The sequence below is a fragment of the Vigna umbellata genome, chromosome 1 (genome assembly GCF_029865625.1).
Source record: "Vigna umbellata cultivar VRB3 chromosome 1, Vumbellata_1.0, whole genome shotgun sequence".
NCBI classification, from domain to species: Eukaryota; Viridiplantae; Streptophyta; class Magnoliopsida; order Fabales; family Fabaceae; genus Vigna; species Vigna umbellata.
Window position 1 is genome coordinate 48,952,318 of NC_142165.1, and position 22,121 is coordinate 48,974,438.

The window sequence follows — 22,121 nt, forward strand, 5'->3', positions numbered from 1 at the left end:
AAGAGGGTTTGCATTGCATATTTGGGTCTTTGGTTCTGTGTTTTCGGGTCTTGGTTAGGAGATGAGAGTGGGATCCACCTATGGATCACGTAACGAGTGACTCTACATGCATTCTTGTAAACAAGTAATGAGCTAATTAAAGAGAAGAGAGCAACACGAACAAATTTCACTAAGAGAATGTGAGTGAAGATGAGTGGCTATCTCTGTCTCAAACTCTCGCCACCGCCATCGCCATCGCCGCCACCCCCTTCAACTCTCTCCAAACATCATCTTCCCCTCCGCAACACTCTCCTCGGCGCCGCCCTCTCCTTCGGCCTCCTCTTCTCCTTCCCCTCCGTCTCCGCACTCCAACTCCCTTCCCAACCGTGTCCTCACCGCCAGCCTCCGCAAGAGACGCTCCAAACCACTCCCGAGGTTGTCACCAACCAGGGCCTCGTCGAGGAAGCGTGGCAGATTGTCAACGACACCTTCCTTGACACTGGTCGCCACCGGTGGTCTCAGGATACGTGGCAGGTAACAAACTTCAACTACTCATACTGATAATACTCTCGCAGAGTCTGTTACTGCGTGATGGTTTGTTGATGCTGATACAGCGCTTCTTTATCGATTCCAGCTGAAGAGAGAAGCTATTTTGAGCAATTCCATTCAGACGAGATCGAAAGCGCACCAAATCATCAAACGAATGCTCTCCAGTTTGGGCGATCCTTATACGCGCTTTCTCTCCCCTGATGAGGTAATCTGTTCTTCAATTTTGCATGGGTCCTTTGTTGGACGCTATTGGATTCAGTTATTGGAGTGCTGCTGCTTATATACTTATATTAGCACGCCTGAACATTTGCATGTATTTTGCTGGAAACGAGTGAGTTGAGCTAAATCAAACTCGATTTAATAAGAATGTATTTAAGTGAAAAACTCAACTCGAGTTCGATATGAACCTCTTTTAGCAAGTAGTTGATTCGATTCAAACTCATGAGTGACTCGGTTAAAATAGTCTGATTCAAAGATTATGGTGCATATTCTTATTTGTATCTTTATTATGTGTTGTGTAAGTATGTTGAGTTGAAGTTGAACTCATTTGAGTCTCATACTAATTTTGAGTTGCTTTGATTATTGTTGGTCTTAGGTGACACAATGAGCCCAACAACAACTACTAGGATGGATATTGATACTATCATAGAATTTGGGTTTGAGCCTAATATAGCCTGAAAAGCTAATCTTATAGGATAAAGATTATTCTCACTGATATGATATGTACGATTTTGTCATATCATTAGTTAGTACGGGTTTTGGAGCAATAGGTGAAAGGGCCACATGTGCAACTTCTATACATGTTGGACAACTTCACTTAATGCAATTAGTTTTAAGATGAAAGCTAATATTTCGTTTAAAGAAAAACTAATACCCACACAAACCACATATTCATCTTCCAAAACATGTAATCATCAAAAATATTGCTTCCCTTGCATTTTGTTGGAGAGAATAAGAAACTAGGGATGTGTTTTTTGTATTATTTTATTATTCACTGCTCTTTGTTTTGATTATGTATGATTATGTAGACTGGTGATTTCTACTGCTGTGCTTCTCATGTTTCTTATTGAATTGCATGCGGACTTTTTCTACTGTTGAAAGTTCTCCAAGATGGCGAGGTATGACATGACTGGTGTTGGAATAAACCTCAAGGAAGTTCCCGATGAAAATGGTAACCTCAGACTGGAAGTACTGGGAATTATATTGGACGGTCCTGCTCATTCTGCTGGTGTTAGACAGGTAGACAGAGTTGATGAACATTCTTCAAAATTTGCGGATCTTCAAATCATCATCTGCACATTCAAAAATCTGCACCTACAGTGCTTGTCTTTGCTTTATGCTTTTTGTCAATGAAATAAATATGTTAAGTTAAGCATTCTATGCATTTATAATTGCTACATAAGCAATCTATCATATTCATTACTTCTACAAACGGAGTTTAATATATATTTTTTTTATTTGCAAGAGTATTTGTAGTCTGTATACTGCTAGATAGAAATAGGTGAACAACTTTTTTGGGTTCTTTTGACCATTCAAAAAATTTCCCTTCCCCACCTTTACCATTTATAAGCATATACTCTGCCTTTCAGCTTATCTCCTGTTGCAAATGGGGTAGGCACAAAGAACTATTTTGGATAATATAATATGTTTATGTTAGACATATAAGTTAACATCTTTTGACATTTGCTACATCTCCTCTGATTTATTTCCTTATTTAATTAGGATCTTTATAATTATAGGAATATCTAATTAGATTAAGGTTTATTAGAATATGATTTATAGACATATCATATCATGTATACAGGAATAAAATATCCCAGAATTATTTGTAGAGCTTATACAAAATGAATTTTGTTGTTTAGTCCATACACAAATTCCTACAGCTTCCTTTATCTTTTTCCTTCTTTGCTAGGGTGATGAAATATTGGCTGTCAATAACATGGAGGTAAAGGGAAAATCAGCATTTGAAGTATCATCCCTGTTGCAAGGCCCTAGTGGAACATCTGTGGCTATTCAGGTTTTGGATTCTAATTCCAAGTTAGTTTGGTACCTGCTCTAGCCTTCATTTTTTGTTGTTAAGAATGTTTTGATGTTCTAGTTTAATATTTGGATTACTACTATCAGGTCAAGCATGGTTACTGTGGACCTGTTGAATCAATAGAAGTTCAACGGCAACTTGTTGCTCGTACACCAGTCTTTTATCGGCTGGAACAATTGGATAGTGGTGGTACTCCTGTTGGGTACATACGCCTCAAAGAGTTCAATGCATTGGCCAGAAAAGATTTAGTCATTGGTCAGTTATTGCTATCTTCATGTCTATTTCTTTTTCAAACTAAAATAATGGTACTTTTTCAATAAGAACATTTTTTTCTTACGTTTATGTATTTTGATTTTAAAAGCAGTGGAGAAATGATTAGCAGTCCTCTGTTACTAAATAGCAACTTTTGCCTAACTAACTTGACATTGATCTTGGAGGGGGTTTTATTTGCGTTATTTTGTTGGTAGCTTAAAAATTTGTTATCTGGGCTATGTAGTTCATGCAAGAATGAACACCATATATTATAAAAAGAAAGTTAAACAGTGAAAGCTGCCACTTTTCTTCATCCTTATATTCACGGGTATTAGAAAAGAATATGGGAGAGAAAGGTAATCATAAAACTGACTCAAAACAGAAAAAGGAAGGAAAACAGAAAATAACTGAATGTTTTTACATCTCTCTAATAATGAGGATGGTACAATTACCTCTGGACTTTCATTAGTTATTTCCAGTTTCTTAAACATGACACCAGACCAAATAATGTATTTTGCAGCAATGAAGCGACTTCAAGACATGGGTGCTTCATATTTCATATTGGATCTTAGAGACAATCTTGGTGGGCTAGTACAGGTTGTTTTTCCATATATCCCTTTTTACCTTTCCTACATGCATGACACTCGTCATACAGGCTGAGTGCTGGCAACTTGTAATCCTCTGTATAGTTTTGTCAATGAAACAGTCAATGAAACATAGAAATCAGTGTTCAGTTTTCAGAAAAATTATTTGCAAATCTGTCATTGTGCGAGTGATTCCATCATTATAATGAGGTATATGGCTTGGTCATATTCCATCATTATAACTTTCAAAAGTTTCACATAACATGATAATCTGGTTAATGTCTATACTAAAATATTTTACTGCATACCTAATAATCAGTAAGCACAAATAATGGATCAAGTAGACAATCATTAAATCATTTCTGTTGTGAAATTGACTCCATTTTTTTAGCAGGGCCCCACATATAGCTTGAACATATATCTGCATATATTTTGAATTTGAGATTTTTAAGTATGTTTACCGTAGAAGATTTAAGAACTGATTTAGAGCTTTGAAGCTCTTTACTTTTGAGTCTGTTAATGTGAACAAAATGAATTTGTATCTTTTCACTTGTAGTGTACATATTTGTCTGTTTACGTATGTAAAACGCATGCTTTTTGCAGGAAGATACTGTGGCACCGTAACACCCTAACAAGAATTTCTGTTCTCTTGTTTTTTAAAATTTAAGTAAATTTGTATTCTTCTCCCATGTTGTGGATATGCTTTGGTTGTTTTAAGATGACACTATAATGATGCCTGCATTCTGTTGATTATAGTTTTTATTTGCCTTAAAATTGCCTAATTTAGTTGCAACTTTTAACTTATTCAGGCTGGAATTGAAATTGCAAAGCTTTTCTTAAATGAAGGAGACACGGTATGTCAGTTTTTGTGCCGTTACAATGTTTTGATTAAGAGTAAATTGTTGCTTACCTCCTTGAACTTATGCTTACTTGATGATTATACCTTAGGGTTTGAAAAGTTGCAAACAAGCTCCTTTCTTCACATTTTATAGGAAAAACACTCTCCCTTAAGAGACAACATCTAATATATAATAGAATTATCATTTGACACCCAAAACAATGACTTTGGACGTTACAAATGAATGAGGTGTTTATTATGTCAGGTATCCACTTAAATGTTGTTTTTCCCAAAAATGATATAATGAGGTTAAACATGTTTTTATCGCTTAACTTTTCTTATTTACTTTTTTTTTATTTTTTATGATTTGTTTTTTTCCTATGATGGTATTGGTGTCATGTGAAAGTCTCATGATAATTTTTCCTTAGATATTTATTGGTTTACAAGTGGGGTCCCATGCCCCACCCCTTTTCTTGCATAATGAGGAGATCACATTTAGGGATTATAGATTTATTTTCAAATTCTAACATCTCATCCAAACATATGTCAAGTTTGAAGGATGTATACTCCAATGTAGCCTATTATTATTATTATTGTAGTTGTTATTATTTTCAGCTTGTCCAAGGTTTGACATTTGCTAATTTTGAATTCTGAAGAAAACATGAACCATAATTGAATTGTGTATGCTTTAATTTTCTCTTTTATTTATTTATTATTGTTATTCTTATAATTATAATTATTATTTTTATTATTATTACTACTATTGTTAATAATAATATAGTCCATCTAGCAGAGCAAAGCACTTGGTTATTCTTGGTGTGATTGTACAATGGTAAAAGGCCTTTTTTGGGCAGTTCAATTGCTTTGGCATCCTTTTCTAATTGCTTCGTTTTCAATAATTTATTTTCTATTGCATGAACTCAGTTCAGAGTAAGAAATTGTATTTATAGCTGTTACTTAATTTTATTATACTGTAGGAAACATTGATCTTAAAAAGGTCTGCTACGTTGTGATACTTAGTCAACTGTTCTTTTGAACATCTTAAAGATTTTTTTTTAATGCCTTCATGACAGGTGATCTACACTGTTGGAAGAGATCCTCAGTTGCAGAAGGCTATTGTTTCAGATACTTCACCATTGATTCAAGCTCCTGTTGTTGTAAAAACATTTTCTACATCTTAATTTTTGTCATTGAATTAACCTTGAATTAAATTATTTTTACTTCTCAATTTCTTTTTTGGTTTATCATCGGGACAGGAATAGTTCAAGGACATTTCTTTGTCTGATTTGACGAAATTATTGATAATTTGACTGATAAATGGTGACTCTAGCTGCCAATTTGATGTACTTTGGTAACATGAACCTTAGAAATTACAAATGTTCCAAAATACAAAGACAGTAAAACACCTACAATTCATTTATTTATTGTGGATTATTTTCTCTTTAAATACAGGAGAAGATAAAACCTTGAGATTTGTTCAATAGGAAAAATAATTTATGTTGTATCTTAACTATTAAGATAAACCGAGATTGCCCAATATTGTTATGGTTTGTTGTGGGAAAATAGATTGAGCTAACTCGGGTCTAGTACTCTAGTTTTCTGGGACATAACGTATGATGAAGCTATATGGTGGATATGCTATATATAATATTGATAGGTAATGATTTGAGTGCAAACACATTGAGGGTATCGGAATTTACTGCTATTGAAAACAATGATGGATGTGTTATGTATGATGGGTCAATGATTTGTTTGAACCATTTGAGTAAATATCTTTCACCTTAGTATTGAAGCTTCATAATTGGCACATTCAGAGACAGTGCTCAGTTTATGCTTTTTTGTAGATTTTGGTAAATAAGCTTTCGAATCCAAGTGTTTTTATTAAGAATACAGAGTTTATTTTAAATTCAAAGGCAAATTTTGTTCAATAGCTACAAGACTCGCCTTGCTTTATGATAGCAAGGGTTGAGCGAAGTGAAAAGAAAAAATAATAAATGTATCACTAAAGGTGATGATGTCTAGGGGACGAGTGACGTCCAAGAAAGTTTAAGAATAAGAATAGAACAAGTGTGTATCTAGTAGAATAGTGGAGCAGAACCCAGTGATGAGATGATAGAAACTCATCTGAGATAATTGTTTTATGTGAGGTCAAAGGAGAAACCCAGCAAGTGACCCTGTGCAAAAAGTGGATCAAATGGGAGATATCTATAATAAATGATAGACAAAGACTAAAGGAAAAATTGATAGGATTGTTAAGGTGGGCTTGGAAATAGGAGAGAGGGCCAAGATATGGAAGGTGTTTGCTTGGAGAAACAAGGATGAGGAGCGAGGGATTGAGCCATAATTATTTTGCCAAAAACTTGAGAGGGGGAATTCAAGGTATTTAGGGGATGTGTGTTAAGTGAGAAGGGGTACCAGAATATCAAAATTCTATTAGGGAAACATTAGCCTTTGTGATGACGGTGAAGCTAATGGAATCCACACCTAAGAAGATGGAAGCTAAGGTTGCAGCACTGGAAACTAGATTGAGGCATTAAGAACACCTTGCAAACGATGTAAATTCGTGTTAAGGAGAACTACAAGAAGTTTATTGAGATGTTGTCTATAGCCATTGGAACCTTGAGTGACATTGTTTCTGCTAGGTAGCCAACAATGACGCTCTTGGATTTAGTGTTGGGTAAGTTCTGTCAATGAATGAAGAAGGTCAAGTTGCTGATGTTCGACAAAAATCCTATAGGTTGGTTTGTGTCTGTTGAAGTATATTTCTAGATTTAGGGAACCCACCCTGACATGAAGGTGAGTTTGGTTAAACTTTTATGACTATGATCCATTAGAATTGGGCCAAGCTTTTGGGATACAGGTTTGACAAGCGCAAATCAGGGCTGGAGAGTAGTGGTGTACAATGAGAATAAGTTGGTATCTATCATTGATGGTTTGAAGAAGGGAAATCTATATAAACTTGGTTCTCTAATCAAGAGAGGTACTCTTTTGTATGAGGGTGTATTTGTGTTGTCTTCAATTTCCTTACGAAGGATTTTGAAGATGATAAAGGAATTTCATGAGATACCACAAAGGGCCCACTCAAGATATACGAGTGTGGAGGAGACACTACCCTCAGAGTTGGATAGGGACAATGTTCTGCCACTTGATCTTGAAATAGTGTGGCTAGGAGGTGCATCAAAGAAGGTGGAGAATCTGTTATTCAATTGCTCATCTAATGGAATGGGTAAAGCATGGAAGATGCAACTTGGAAGAGGGATTCAGCATTAAAAGTCAATTTCCCCAGCCGAGACTTGAGGACAAGTCTAATATTGTTGGATTGGTAGTGCGTGCTTGGAAATAAGAGAGTGGCTCAATGTGGACTGTTCTAGGAGAAACAAGGGTATGTGAGAGGGGTTCATAACTGTTTTACCAAGTATGTGAGAGGGGAGTTAGGGTAGATACGGGAATTGTGATGAGAGAGTAGGGTACCAGAATAATAGAATTTTGTTGTAGACATAGATCATTAGCCTCTTTGATATGTTAGAAATATTATATCTTTTATCTTTCAGTTAGTTTGTTATTATTTATTATTTGTATTTTGGGCTTAGTCCATATTTTTTCAATTATAAATAGAAAACCCTATGTGTGTTTAACACAAGGGAGATTAATCCCATAAATAATTTTCACTATATTTAACATGGTATCAGAGCAGGTTTTCTAATCTCTTCCGGTGGTCTTTGCTGTCTGTCGGCGGTCGGCCATCATGGCCGCCGGTAGCCCCTAAAAATTTCATAAGATTCATTTTCTCTTCTTCTTAAATCTCAGTACCCAGAATTAAAGAGACAAGTCTCCTGGGAACCACTGCCTCCTCTGAACCAGTCGCCGCCTTCTCACCGGCCACGGTCACAGTTTCAACTGGTGACCAGTGGATCTGGACCATCTCTTCAAGCGCGACCTAACCCTGGCGGTCGCCGTCTTTGTCTCATTTGCATGCACTGTCACGCACCTCCACTCTTCGGAAGTAGATCTCGAACGCGTGTTCATCACGCGCCGCCTTCTCGGCGTCAGTATCAAACCGCGCCGCTGCCAGTCGTCTCACCGAACCTCCCTCTCTCTGTTCATACCTTCCAGAGCAGCCATTGCTGCCATTGACGTCTGTCTTCTTCTCGCCGCATGCTTCCGCATCTTCGGACCTCCTTCTTCTTTCTGCGTTTTTTTGTGCTTCGTCTCTGTTGTAGAGGGTTTCGCCTCTGTATTGCTGTTCTTGCCTTGTTCTTCCTTTCTTATTGTATCTGCCGCACAGATCTGCTGCGTTTATTGCCTCCTTCTCCGCTGCTCTTCTTCATCCACTTCTGAAGTTGAAGTGTTTATTGCCTCCTTCTTCGCTGCTCTCCTTCATCCACTTCTGAAGTTGAAGTGTTTATTGCCTCCTTCTCCGCTGCTCTTCTTCATCCACTTCTGAAGTTGAAGTGTTTATTGCCTCCTTCTCCGCTGCTCTCCTTCATCCACTTTTGAAGTTGAAGTGTTTACTGCCTCCTTCTCCGCTGCTCTCCTTCATCCACTTCTGAAGTTGAAGTGTTTATTGCCTCCTTCTCCGCTGCTCTCCTTCATCCACTTCTGAAGTTGAAGTGTTTATTGCCTCCTTCTCCGCTGCTCTCCTTCATCCACTTCTGAAGTTGAAGTGTTTATTGCCTCCTTCTCCGCTGCTCTCCTTCATCCACTTTTGAAGTTGAAGTGTTTATTTCACACTCTTGAAGACAAATCATCTAGTTCAAAACCAAGTTAAATTATTTCAAGCTTGGTTCATACAATTTGTATGCTCCAGCTTGAGGGGGAGTGTTAGAAATATTATATCTTTTATCTTTCAGTTAGTTTGTTATTATTTATTATTTGTATTTTGGGCTTAGCCCATATTTTTTCAATTATAAATAGATAATCCTATGTGTGTTTAACGCAAGGGAGATTAATCCCATAAATAATTTTCACTATATTTAACAGGAGCTCAGCTCTCAGTGGGATCATCTCCTGTAATTTCTTTTTGTCAGTGATTAATACTAACATTCCCTTAATTACTATTCCATCGTTATTTTTGTTTGTTTGGACCCTAAGAAAATACTTAGGAAATTGTTCGAAAGGGATGTATTGAAAAAATGGGTTTTAATTGGATCCAATACTTCAATGACATCATTTGGTCAAAAACATCTTACTTGCTCAGAGATGGCTTGATTGTTAAAACGTTCCACAAATTCATTATAAATTGTGGGAAATCAAATAGTATTTTAGGAAAGAATAAATTAGGAAATTTGTGTATTTCATAACAAGTATATATTTTATTGTAATCAGTACAGATTTGAATAAATAGGGACAATCCCATAAATCAAGGGATTCTAGAATAGAATATAGTTATTATATTTCCTAAAATAGCTTAGGTCTCCCGTATATATCTTGTATGATCTCTTTGTAATAAACATATCAATTTCCATTTAACCTAATTTCCAGATGGTATCAGAGCTTCCGATCTAGGAAGCTCTGTCTGCGCATTGTAAACCCTAAGACGGCAGCCTGCATTGCTGCTGCATTTTTCTTAACCCTAAGACGGCAGCCTGCATTGCTGCTGCATCTCTCATAACCCTAAGACGGCAGCCTGCATTGCTGCTGCATCTTTTCCTATATTCATTACATTTTTTTTCCCTTGCTATTGCAACCTTCTCTATCGCTCAATCTTCTGTTGCTGCTGTCTTCTCTGTGCCTTAATTGCACAGCCTTTCCTTTTTTCCGCTCAGCCATCTTCTTGCTATGATGTCAAGGGAAGCGGAAGTTGTGAACCCAACCCCAGAAACAGGGAATTCCCATTCCCAGCTTCCTGGAGAACTGCAGAATATCCATTCTGCATATCGACTCAATGGAAGAAATTATTTGAAGTGGGCCCAACTTGTTCGTACAGTGCTGAAGGGAAAGGGGAAGTTGAGTCACCTGATGGAGTCTGGACCCAAACAGGAGGATCCCAAGTTTACTACATGGGATGAGGAAGATTCAATGATCATGGCGTGGCTGTGGAATTCAATGATTCCAGAAATCAGCGACACATGCATGTTCCTTAATTCGGCAAAAGAGATTTGGGATGCTGTAGAGCAAACCTACTCTAAAGCCAAAGATGCTGCTCAAGTATATGACGTAAAGGTGAAAACTTTGGCAGCAAAACAAGGGAACAAGACTGTTACAGAATATGCCAATCAGTTGAAATCATTATGGATGGAGCTAGACCATTATAGAGTCATAAAAGCCAAATGTACTGAAGATTCAGCACTTCTCAAGGAATATATCGAACAAGACAGAGTTTATGATTTCCTTGTTGGTTTGAATCCTGAATTTGATCAAGTTAGGATTCAAATATTGGGGAAGCAAAAGGTACCATGCTTCAATGAAGTGGTGGCTATTGTGAGAAGTGAAGAAAGCAGAAGGGGTCTCATGTTGGAGAGTCCAGCAGTAGTAGAGAACTCAGCAATGGTGGCTGACCATAAAGGAGAACAGACGTTGGCCATGGTAGCCGAACAGAAGAAAGGAGGATCAGCAAATGTGGAGAAAAAAGGTGATGGTCTCTGGTGTACCTACTGCAATAAGCCTCGTCATACCCGAGAGAAGTGCTGGAAGTTGCATGGGAAGCCTTTAAATCGAGATCGAGAAGGGGGACACAGAGGAGGCCCCTCAAGGAAAGGAGGACAAGTTTATGTTGCTGCTGGAACAAATGAAGGAAATAATCCAGAAGCTGCTGCCCATCTTAATCAAGAGGAGATAGAAAGGGTGAGAACCTTTCTTAGTAAGCTGGAAAAACCTACAGGTGTGTGTTCTTTGGCATATTCAGGTAAGTTTCCACTTTCTTTTGGATTAAATGTCTCAGATACACCCTTTAACAATTACTGGATATTGGACTCTGGAGCCACAGACCACATGACACCATTAGCCAAATACTTCTCCACATATTCCCCATGTCCCAGCAACAAGAAAATTGCCACAGCAGATGGAACCCTTATAACTGCAGCTGGTCAAGGAAATATCCAAATCAATTCTTTAATAACCTTAAAAGATGTTCTCCATGTCCCAAAGCTGTCCACCAACCTAGTCTCTATACGAAAACTTATAAAGGATTTGTCATGTAAGGTTGTTTTTTACAACGATCATTGTGTATTTCAGGACAAGGATTCGGGGAGGATGATTGGACATGCTAGAGAATGGAATGGCCTTTATTATCTTGAAGATCCAAATCTGTCCAACAAAAACAGAATCTCTCATTCCTTCATATCTGAATCTTTGATGACCAACAGAGAAAAAATCATGCTTTATCATTGTCGGTTGGGACATCCCTCCTTTGGAGTGATCAAAATTATGTTTCCCTCTCTGTTTACAAAGTTAGATGTTGAGAGTCTTCATTGTGAGGTGTGTGAACTTGCTAAGCACAAGCGTGTATCTTTTCCAATAAGTAATAAAATTAGCAATTTCCCCTTTTATCTTGTTCATACTGATGTATGGGGACCTTCTAATGTTTCAAATGTGTCTGGTGCTCGATGGTTTGTCACCTTTATAGATGATTGTACAAGGGTCACTTGGGTTTTCCTACTTAAACAAAAATCAGAAGTCAGTTCTGTCTTCCTAAACTTCCACTCCCTGATAAAAGGTCAGTTTGGTGTTAATATTAAGAGGCTTAGGTCAGATAATGCCAAAGATTACTTCAATCATGTCCTTAATTCTTTTTGTCAAAAAGAAGGTATAATTCATGAGTCCTCTTGTGTCAAAACACCACAGCAGAATGGGGTCGCAGAAAGAAAAAATGGGCATCTATTAAATCAGACTCGGGCATTGTTGTTCCAACATAGTGTTCCAAAAAATCTCTGGGGGGAAGCTGTTCTTACAGCAACACACCTTATCAATAGACTACCCTCTAGAGTCTTAGGATCAAAAAGCCCTATGGAAGCTTTGTCGTCTTTCTATCCAAACCTATCCACTACAAATAATCTTAAACCAAGAGTTTTTGGGTGCATCTCATATGTCCATATTCATAATACAGACAGGGGGAAACTTGATCCTAGAGCCTTAAAGTGTGTCTTTGTTGGTTACTCACTCACTCAGAAAGGGTATAAATGCTACCACCCCCCATCCAAAAAATTCTTTGTGTCTAGGGATGTTACCTTCAATGAACAAGAGGGCTATTTCCATCAACCTTATCTTCCGGGGGAGAGTTTCAGGGAAGATAAGGAAAGTAGTAATTCTGGTTTTCCCATTCTTCCAGACCTGATATTTGAACCTAAACTAGATCAAATTGAAGCTGTACCAAGTGAAATTAATTGTGAAGCTGATCAAGGAGATGTTGAAGCTGGAAAATTTGGTAAGAAGCTGGTATACTCAAGAAAGACTAAGGCCATTCCAGGATCAAGCAATGTTCAAGAATCCAACTCAAATCCACAAAAAGAGGTAACAATTTTTTCTCCAGCTGTGCAGGCTGAAATTGAAACCCAAAATGATCTTGAAATTGAAACCCAAAATGATCTTGACCTCCCAATTGCCATTAGAAAAGGGCCAAGAAAATGCACCAAACAGCCAATCTACCCTCTCTCAAATTACCTGTCCTTTGAAAATTTCTCTCCTACCCATAAAGCCTTCCTAGTAAACCTAAACACTACACTCCTACCTAATACCCTATCTGAGGCATTGTCTGACAGAAAATGGAGGCAAGCCATGGATGTAGAGATGGAGGCGTTAGAGAAGAACAACACCTGGGAGTTAGTCACCTTACCAATAGGAAAGAGGCCAGTTGGATGTAAGTGGGTTTATACAGTGAAATACAAGGCTGATGGATCAATTGAGAGATATAAGGCAAGACTAGTTGCCAAAGGGTTCACCCAAACCTATGGAGTTGATTATTTGGAGACCTTTGCTCCGGTTGCCAAAATGAACACAGTTAGGGTGATATTGTCTCTTGCTGCCAATTATGGCTGGAACTTGGAACAATTTGATGTTAAGAATGCTTTCCTACATGGAGACCTTGAAGAAGAAATTTATATGGAGATACCTCCGGGATACGGTAGAGACGTTGTAACCAACACTGTTTGCAAGCTGAAAAAGGCATTATATGGGCTAAAACAGTCCCCCCGTGCATGGTTTGGCAGGTTTACTAAAGTTATGACAGGTCTAGGTTACAAACAAAGTCAAGGGGACCATACTTTGTTCTTTAAACATTCCAAGTCAGGGGGAGTAACAATATTATTGGTGTATGTGGATGACATAATATTAACTGGAGATGATAAAGAAGAGCAGCGATTGTTGAGCCAATGCTTGGGCAAGGAATTTGAGATCAAGACCTTGGGAAAACTAAAATATTTTTTGGGAATTGAAGTTGCCCACTCCAAGAATGGGATATTTATATCCCAGCAGAAGTATATCACTGATTTGCTCAAGGAAACTGGCAAGGCAGCGTGCAAACCTGCTAGTACCCCATTAGAACCAAACATAAAGCTTGGAAATGCAGAAGAAGACGTTGCTGTTGAAAAAGAGATGTACCAGCGATTAGTGGGCAGACTTATATATTTGTCTCATACCAGGCCAGATATTGCCTATGCAGTGAGTTTAATTAGCCAATTTATGCATAGCCCAAAGGAGACCCATTTACAAGCTGCCCACAGAATTTTACAGTACCTTAAAGGAACTCCAGGAAGAGGGATTCTATTCAAAAGGAATGGTAATGTGAAGCTTGAAGCCTATACTGATGCTGATTATGCAGGGTCAATTGTGGATAGGAGGTCAACTACAGGTTATTGCACCTTTCTTGGAGGAAATCTTGTGACTTGGAGAAGTAAAAAGCAGGGTGTAGTGGCTCGGTCCAGTGCTGAAGCGGAATTCCGAGCCATGGCACAAGGTATATGTGAGTTGCTATGGCTTAAAATCATCTTAGAAGACTTGAGGATAAAATGGGAAGAACCTATGAAGCTCTATTGTGATAATAAGTCAGCAATCAGCATAGCCCACAATCCAGTGCAGCATGATAGAACAAAGCATATTGAAGTGGACAGACACTTCATCAAAGAAAAGCTTGATAGTGGCTTGATATGCACTCCATATGTGTCCTCTCAAGATCAAATTGCAGACATTCTTACCAAGGGGCTGGGCTGCCACAATTTTGAGAAGATTGTATCCAAGCTGGGAATGGAAAACATCTATTCACCAGCTTGAGGGGGAGTGTGGGAAATCAAATAGTATTTTAGGAAAGAATAAATTAGGAAATTTGTGTATTTCATAACAAGTATATATTTTATTGTAATCAGTACAGATTTGAATAAATAGGGACAATCCCATAAATCAAGGGATTCTAGAATAGAATATAGTTATTATATTTCCTAAAATAGCTTAGGTCTCCCGTATATATCTTGTATGATCTCTTTGTAATAAACATATCAATTTCCATTTAACCTAATTTCCAGATAAATAAAATAAGTTAAAGAGCATCTGAGATTTGAGATTATGCTCTAGTTTTGTGGACATTTTCATTACCCCTTGCACTTAACTAGATAAAAGTGTCAAATAAGTTGAGATCTTATATGTTTGAGTGTGTAATTACATGTTTTCCCGTCATATTGAGCAAGGCCATGTAAGCTAACATCAGATTAAGTCTCCTTTTGAATGGCCATAATATAATGTTTTACATGATGGCAAGGCTTATGATTCTTTTTGGTTTGAACCCTTGCAGGTTTTAGTAAATGACAAAACTGCCAGCGCAAGTGAAATAGTACGAAGCTCAGTTTCTTAATGCATTTGTTTTATTTTTCACTGTTCTTGTGATGACACAATTGGTGTTGTGCTTATTTCAGGTTGCTTCTGCACTTCATGATAATTGTAGAGCTGTTCTAGTTGGAAAACGGACATACGGCAAGGTTCATAAATCTATGATTTTTTTTCCATCGCTGCTGTATGGTTCAAACCCTGTAGACTTTGATCTGCATGCTTCTGAGAATCCCATTTGCATCTGAATGCATTTTCTATTGAACACGTTAGCTTTCTTTTAAGGTGTATATCTTTTTGAAGGAGCACCACGAAGACAGTGCAATGTTTTATTTGCTTCCATAAACGGGTTTCTTTTTTGGTTCTGCTTCTCTTACTAAAGGGAAGATAATAGAAAAAAAAAATCGTATAGATATCTATAACTGACTTGTCATATTTGCAATGGTTTTGCTCTCACACAACCTCTTCTTGACAATTTAATGTGCAATACTTTAAACAGGGTTTAATCCAATCTGTATTTGAGCTTGACGATGGATCTGGTGTGGTTATCACTGTCGGGAAGTATGTAACACCACATCACAAGGACATAAATGGCAATGGAATAGAGCCTGACTTCCAGAAACTTCGAGGTACAATTTTTTTCCTGTCTTTTCTCTTTCACCTGCATAGTCAAAAATTGTAATATGGAACGTGATCAGAGCTCCATTGTTGCAGCATGGGATGATATCAGCCAATATATTAAAAAATGCAGTATGCCACAACAGGGATAAATCAGTTTCTTTGGTATTCCATGCAATCTTTTGCTTTGGTTTATCATTTAATTTGAAACTTTTGAAGAATCTGCTTCTGGAAGTTGCCATGTATATCTCAAGAGTTTCAGATTAATATGGATATATATATGCATGAAAGATCTACCTAGCCTTTTTGGCTACATGGACATTTAATTTAACATACATTGGCTTAACACCCAAGATTGGCTTGGAACATTTGTAAGTGTTCCGTTCAAGATGAAGCGTATAGTGGATTTGACATGAGAAGAAATGACGTAGGAAGCATGCAAGAGTTTGCATTAAAGCAGCCAGTGCAGCATTGAAGTGACTTGGGTTTAATACATACTAACAAAGAGAAACTTTGTTATCAATTTCTATAAATCTTTTCATACCATGTTTCTATTTTTGCCTTAACTCTCGATATTAAATTGTATCAGAATCAATTAGTGCATGGAAAATGCCATTTCATTGATAAAGAAACTCATTACATATTGACAATGATGAAAATAGAAATTGCGAATTACTTATGCTTCTTCTTTCACTATCCTCAGTTATCATATTTGATTTTGCTAATTTCTTATATTGAGACAGCTTTGAAAATTGTATTGAAAGGTCTGTCTCTGTGTTTATAAATAATTTATTTAATTTTAAAAAATAAATTTAAATGTTAAAAAGATGTAATGATAAAATATTTATTTTAATTTAAAAAATAACTAAATTTAACTTTTTAGTTATTTAAAATATAAAAATAATAAAGTAATTATTTTAATTTAAAAATATTACTTAAAAAGGTGAAATTGAAAAAAAAAAATTGTAGGAGAATCTCTTATGGTATAAATGAATTTACATGCCATTTCAAATCAAATCTCAGAAGTGCCACATCTACATGACAAAAACGGATATCATATTGTCTCCATTGATGATTCAATTCAATTGAAATTGATAACCCATAACTGATAAAACACTAGAAACTAAATAATTGGATTGATAAAGCACTTAAAATTGATTTTTTTATATTTGTGTTTTAATTAAGAACAATTTGAAAGTGTTTTAGTCATAAATTTGTCATTTAATTATAGTAATAATGATTTGAGCATATAAATCTCACGTTCTTAGTGAAAATGTGGACACAACACTCCCAAGGTTTAAGCAAAAACAACTTCAGTGTCTCCTCTCCTCTGCGTTTGCAGTATCTTCCCATTCTTAAACAAGTTTTTTAACTTTTTCTTTTATAGAAAATCTCTGTTTTACTCTCAAAAAATGTTTATAATTTTATATTAATTCTTCTACGTTTGTAAAGATATGTTTTAAAAAAATCCTCCTTCTAAAGTCTAAGTATATAGCATTTTTGTATTCATCGAGGATAAAAAAGATACCATGGTATTTAGTAGACACGTTAATAAAACACAACTCCTCTATTTTTTTATTATTATGAAGTAACTTGTTCCTTTTCTTTATTTATTGATAACTAGAGTGTTTCAATTTAGATGATCCCCAACAATTTCCTTTTCATTTTTTCAATTTATACGACTATATTTAATTCCAATTTTATATACTTGATAAATATCATATTCTTAGAGTAACTATTTAAAATTTGTTAAAAGGACAAATTTTAATAGGTTGAATGTATAGTTTTTGTTTAATATTAAAGGTGGATCAAAGTTAAAATAAAATATCATATGTGTTGTACTTTTCCTATTATTTTTATTTCAGAGTTTATCTTCATTATTTCATAAATGATATTTTTTTAGTGAATAAAACACAATGACATTATATGATGGTATATAATCTTAATTATTTTGTTTTTAAATTCATAAAATACTGTGTTGCAGAGAATCCCTATCCCTATCCTGTTAACATACCTAATCAATACTCTACATTTTCCTTTTTATTATTATTAATATTATTATATTTTTGTTGTTGTGCTTTTCACTTGTTTTTCTTTTGTGATTCAGGCTTCTTCATGGATGTTGTAAAAACTATTGCTTTAGTAGTACAATATCAGTAGATGTAATATTTGTCAATTTTTTTAATTATTTATAAAATGCATGTTTATAAAATTAAATAATGTTATTCGTGCAGAAACTTATATTTTATTAGATTCTTAATAATTTAATATAATATACTCAGCTGTAAATATTATATATATAACAAAAGCACCAAACGTGAAATAAAACATATTCCAAAACCAGTATATAGGACATCATTTGACATTTTGTTATTGACTTCCTACTTACACAATTCATACCCTGAATGAATTCTTTGCTGATATAGTAATAATGTAGTCTTTATGAAATTTCCCTTGTCATTTTTTGGAAATTAATGTTTCCATATATAATTCTTTCTCATAATAATCAGGGGCTGATCGTACTGATACTTAGTTGCAAATTCCTAACACAAATCTTCTCTTCAATGTTTTTATTATTGCGTGGATAACAAGAAAAATGCTAAAGATGACAGACATTTTACGAAATCTTACACAATTCTACGTATAAATTTTTAATAAACCATTTCTGATAAAACCGTTGGTTACATTTTTGGTAGCCCTTATTTAATAAAGGTGTGCTTTGTAGCATAATTCATTCGATTCTTTTACTGTGTCTGGTTAAACTTGATAGCGTTACAACCATACTTCTCTCTAATTCATGATTATGGCAAATGTGAGTCGTTAATACTGTTATATGTTGGGAATTTGACATACTCGTGCAGCATTGTTTTAAACAGTATTTTTTTATTATTATTTAACTGCGTGAAATAATAGAAGTTATGCGATAGAGAATTTGATTGGGTAAGAATAGGCAACATAAGCATGACAAGAGTATTCAGAGTTCCTGTTGGAGAAGGCAGCAGAAGCAGCAGCATAATAGCTTAGAGTTTCTTAGGAAAGGAATCGTACTTGGAAAACATAATAGATGAGTTTTGTGTTGAGCGGTGAAGAAAAAAACAATAGAAGGGAGACAACTTTCTTCATTACAAACCTGAAAGGCAAAACCACTTGTTCAGGCTTTACTTTTGGGTTCAGTCCCATGAAACAGTAGAAAAGAGTCGCATAAAAGACAAAGGACGTTGCAGAGATGTCACCGTCACATTAGTTATATAAATATTGCACCTCTTAAGCATCTGATCACCCTTTCACCTTTTTCCTTACCCATGCACCTTTCCCCCCCTCAGTTTGCACCTTCTCTTGCTTGCTTATTTCAACTATCCCATGTCTCCTTTCTCAAGTTTGCTTATATTCTTCCTTCTCTCTTTGATCCAAGAAAGCTATGATTCTTCAACATTTTCTCATTTTTAAAATATAAAAAGATGTAATCAAATTCCTCTTCACAGGAACAGACAAGGTGCTGGCCTAGTTTAATAAGTCTTAGCACGTAAACATTTCCCCAGAACAAGAAGGAAACACCCGCAATCTAAAGCACAACCCAACCTGCAGTAATGGGTACTAGAAGCTGCCACTTCGTGTTATTCTCCTTGTGTCTTTTCTATGGTTCAGGTAACATTAATAAGGAATGGCATTTTACTTTGCTTTTCTCCTTCACGCAAAAACCAACTTTTCATTATTAAGAGCCGTTTAGTTTTGAAGATAGAATTTACCAATCGAAAACATGATCGAAGTTTATCTTCAGGCACAAATGATGACAGTTTCCAAACCTAAGAGATGGTAGTCATGCATGCACTCTTATTAGGCCCTACTGTATGAGCTTGACTAGGCGCACTTTGCAAATTGACAGTAGCTTTAGAAAAGGCTATATACCTGTAGCTCATGTGCATCACAAAATTATTGAATGAACGTGAGTCCAAGAATCACATCAGTTCATCTAACCCCGTCACCTTCAGTGGCAAATATAGAGAAAAAAAGAAAACATTGGGGTTATCTTATATCAATTGACCAGTTCAGTTTCAGCATGGTTATCTGATATCAATTACCATTCCTTTTTCAGGTTTAGGAACAGCAAATATATTAACGAATAACAAAAACCAGGAAATATTCTCATCATCGGAATTGGGCACTCAATTGGATGATGTTCCTATCGTCAATCCCACAAATCCAGACACAGGAAATCCGTATATGGGAAACCCTACAAATCCTCAACCACCTGACATGTCAGGACAAAACCCCACAACCCCAAACACAAATCCAACCACTCCAAACACAAACCCAACCACACCAACCACAACCCCCACAACACCAACCACGACTACTCCTACATCATCAGGTGGCCAATGGTGTGTCGCTAACCAAGGAGCTTCGGACACTGCTCTACAGGTTGCTCTTGACTATGCTTGTGGATATGGAGGTGCAGACTGCTCAGCAATACAACCAGGAGCAAGCTGTTATAACCCCAACACTGTCCGTGATCATGCTTCCTATGCATTCAACGACTACTACCAGAAGAATCCAGTACCTACTAGTTGTGTATTCGGAGGGACGGCATCGCTTACAAGCAATGATCCAAGTAAGAATTGCTTCCAACTTAAAAGCACAATTATCCTCTTGCGATCATTTTCTTGCCTGTGGTTATGATATTTAAAATGTTTTACGTTCTTAAAATGGACAAATAAAATTTGCATACAAAATTTTCGAGTCTGCACAGCAAGGATAACATGTCGATTCTGGTACATATCAAGTATCTATCCAATGAATACCATCAGACAACCAATATCTCAGATCCGTTGGGAACTTCGGGTACAGCTGGATAGCTGAAATCACTATTTTTTCATATAAAATGCGGATTCTTATGGAAACTTTCTAGAACACGAGAGCCAGTTTAAGGACTTCAACAAGCACCTATAACCCACTAGTTGGGTTACCCCATCTCCAGCTCTAGGTTTAAAAAATTAAACTAAACATCTTGACATGCCTATAATAATATTTTCTAAATAACAGTATCTTCGTACGCATAACTTACCGGGCCAGGAACTAACACTTTCATTTCACAAAATCTTTAGTTTTATTTATTAGAAGTAATGAATACCCTTCCAAGTAACCAACTAGAGTAATGGCTCTTCTTTCAGTTGCTGCTGAAGGTCCAGCCACTGTGTTGAACCCCTTTCTCCGCAAGGGATAAATCATGAATGTCTTCAGAATTTCATCCGTGTGCTTAGCTTATTGTTTTCGCATTAATTTGGACTCCAAGAATTGCGGGCTTCATTTATTTCGTTGTTTTTTTTAAGGGGATTAGACTTTGTCTGTATACAATTTCTACTTTATTCTATGTCTGTTATTTTTTCTTCTCCAAATAAATATAGAAAATAACATCTAACCCATCACAGGTAATGGGAATTGCAAATTCGGGTCACCCAAGGCAACAAGGTGAGAATGTTTGCAGCACCTATATCTCTTTTATCACCACATAATGGAGGTGAAATCGTAATGCATCCTAATATATTATCTTATAAATGCAGCATTAGTCCACCACCACCAATATTTGTCAGTCCACCAAGTCCACCAACTCCAATGCCTCCTACTCAACCAGGCTTGACAGTTCCTGGTGGTGACGGAACAACTGTCTTTGGTTCAGAACCAACAGGAAGCCCCAACACTGCCACATCTGCCTTTTATTCCCTGCCGCTGTTGCTCACATGTGGCTTGTTGGCTTCCCTTCAAATAGCAAATTAAATCTAGATGATGAACAAGTTACTGTCATTCTTTACGTGACGTGTTGGAATTCAATCAGTCTTCCAGCAGTTTTTGCAAAATTTCAAGGAGTCAGAGTCCACAAGTCTTGCAATTAAAATTACCTCTACCTTTCATCTATGTATGGCTGTTAGTTGATCAAGCCAAAAGGATTTATAGGTAGTAGACAGTTTTTCTACAGTATTAGCTACTCTTCCATAGAAAATCCTTGTAATTAATATCAGCCAGCATGCCATTTTATTTACTAAACAGAATAAAATACATTAAAGAACTTGAAATCATCGCGTTTGGACTAAAGCAGGTTATTGTTGAGATTTGATACCACGACGCTCAGAGGGTTCCTTTGGAAAAATCTACCTCACAATAGTGATATTCGAGCAGGGTATGTGATCACACAACACAAACGTGGCTTGATGGTGTTAGTTGCAGTTTTTATCAAACGACTTTGATTTTAAATAAGACATAACAAATTCAACATGTTTACACTTAAATGTGCTCATTCAATATAAATGAATGCTTAACTTGCCACAGTTCAAATGCAATATTCATTTTATTACACATTTTAAACACAGTTCTTTAGTATTTTATGCTTCAACAGGTTAAACTGATTAGTCTAATTTGGTTCTGATAAATATGACAATAAACATGTTCTAAAAACAATTTCTATGACAAATTCCAAATACTGATTCCAACTTCATTATTTGAATTAACAAGTGAACAGTAA

The 22,121-nt window shown here is 36.3% G+C and overlaps 2 protein-coding genes across 3 annotated transcripts; both read left to right on the forward strand.

Annotated features, from left to right (window-relative positions):
- The first annotated feature begins 46 nt into the window (after positions 1-46).
- Positions 47-16,286, forward strand: LOC124845308 (carboxyl-terminal-processing peptidase 1, chloroplastic). 2 transcript variants are annotated; one of them, XR_015783303.1, is made up of 12 exons: positions 47-513; positions 614-733; positions 1,630-1,767; positions 2,441-2,545; positions 2,653-2,821; positions 3,339-3,415; positions 4,212-4,256; positions 5,314-5,397; positions 14,958-14,996; positions 15,079-15,176; positions 15,489-15,618; positions 15,704-15,723. XR_015783303.1 is itself a non-coding variant. In XM_047322381.2 (12 exons), the coding sequence occupies exons 1-12, from the start codon at positions 190-192 to the stop codon at positions 15,757-15,759; spliced, it is 1,350 nt and encodes a 449-aa protein (XP_047178337.2). In that variant the 5' UTR covers positions 50-189; the 3' UTR covers positions 15,760-16,286. The 2 variants fall into 2 exon arrangements, 1 of the variants encoding a protein (XP_047178337.2); XM_047322381.2 differs by having other exon boundaries at positions 50-513; positions 15,079-15,141; positions 15,704-16,286.
- A 2,467-nt stretch (positions 16,287-18,753) lies between these two features.
- LOC148205582 (uncharacterized) lies at positions 18,754-21,856 on the forward strand. Its single transcript, XM_088103552.1, has 4 exons — positions 18,754-19,252; positions 19,701-20,216; positions 21,034-21,073; positions 21,166-21,856. Exons 1-4 carry the CDS (start codon positions 19,195-19,197, stop codon positions 21,377-21,379), a joined length of 828 nt encoding a protein of 275 aa, XP_087959678.1. The 5' UTR covers positions 18,754-19,194; the 3' UTR covers positions 21,380-21,856.
- The last annotated feature ends 265 nt before the right edge of the window (positions 21,857-22,121 follow it).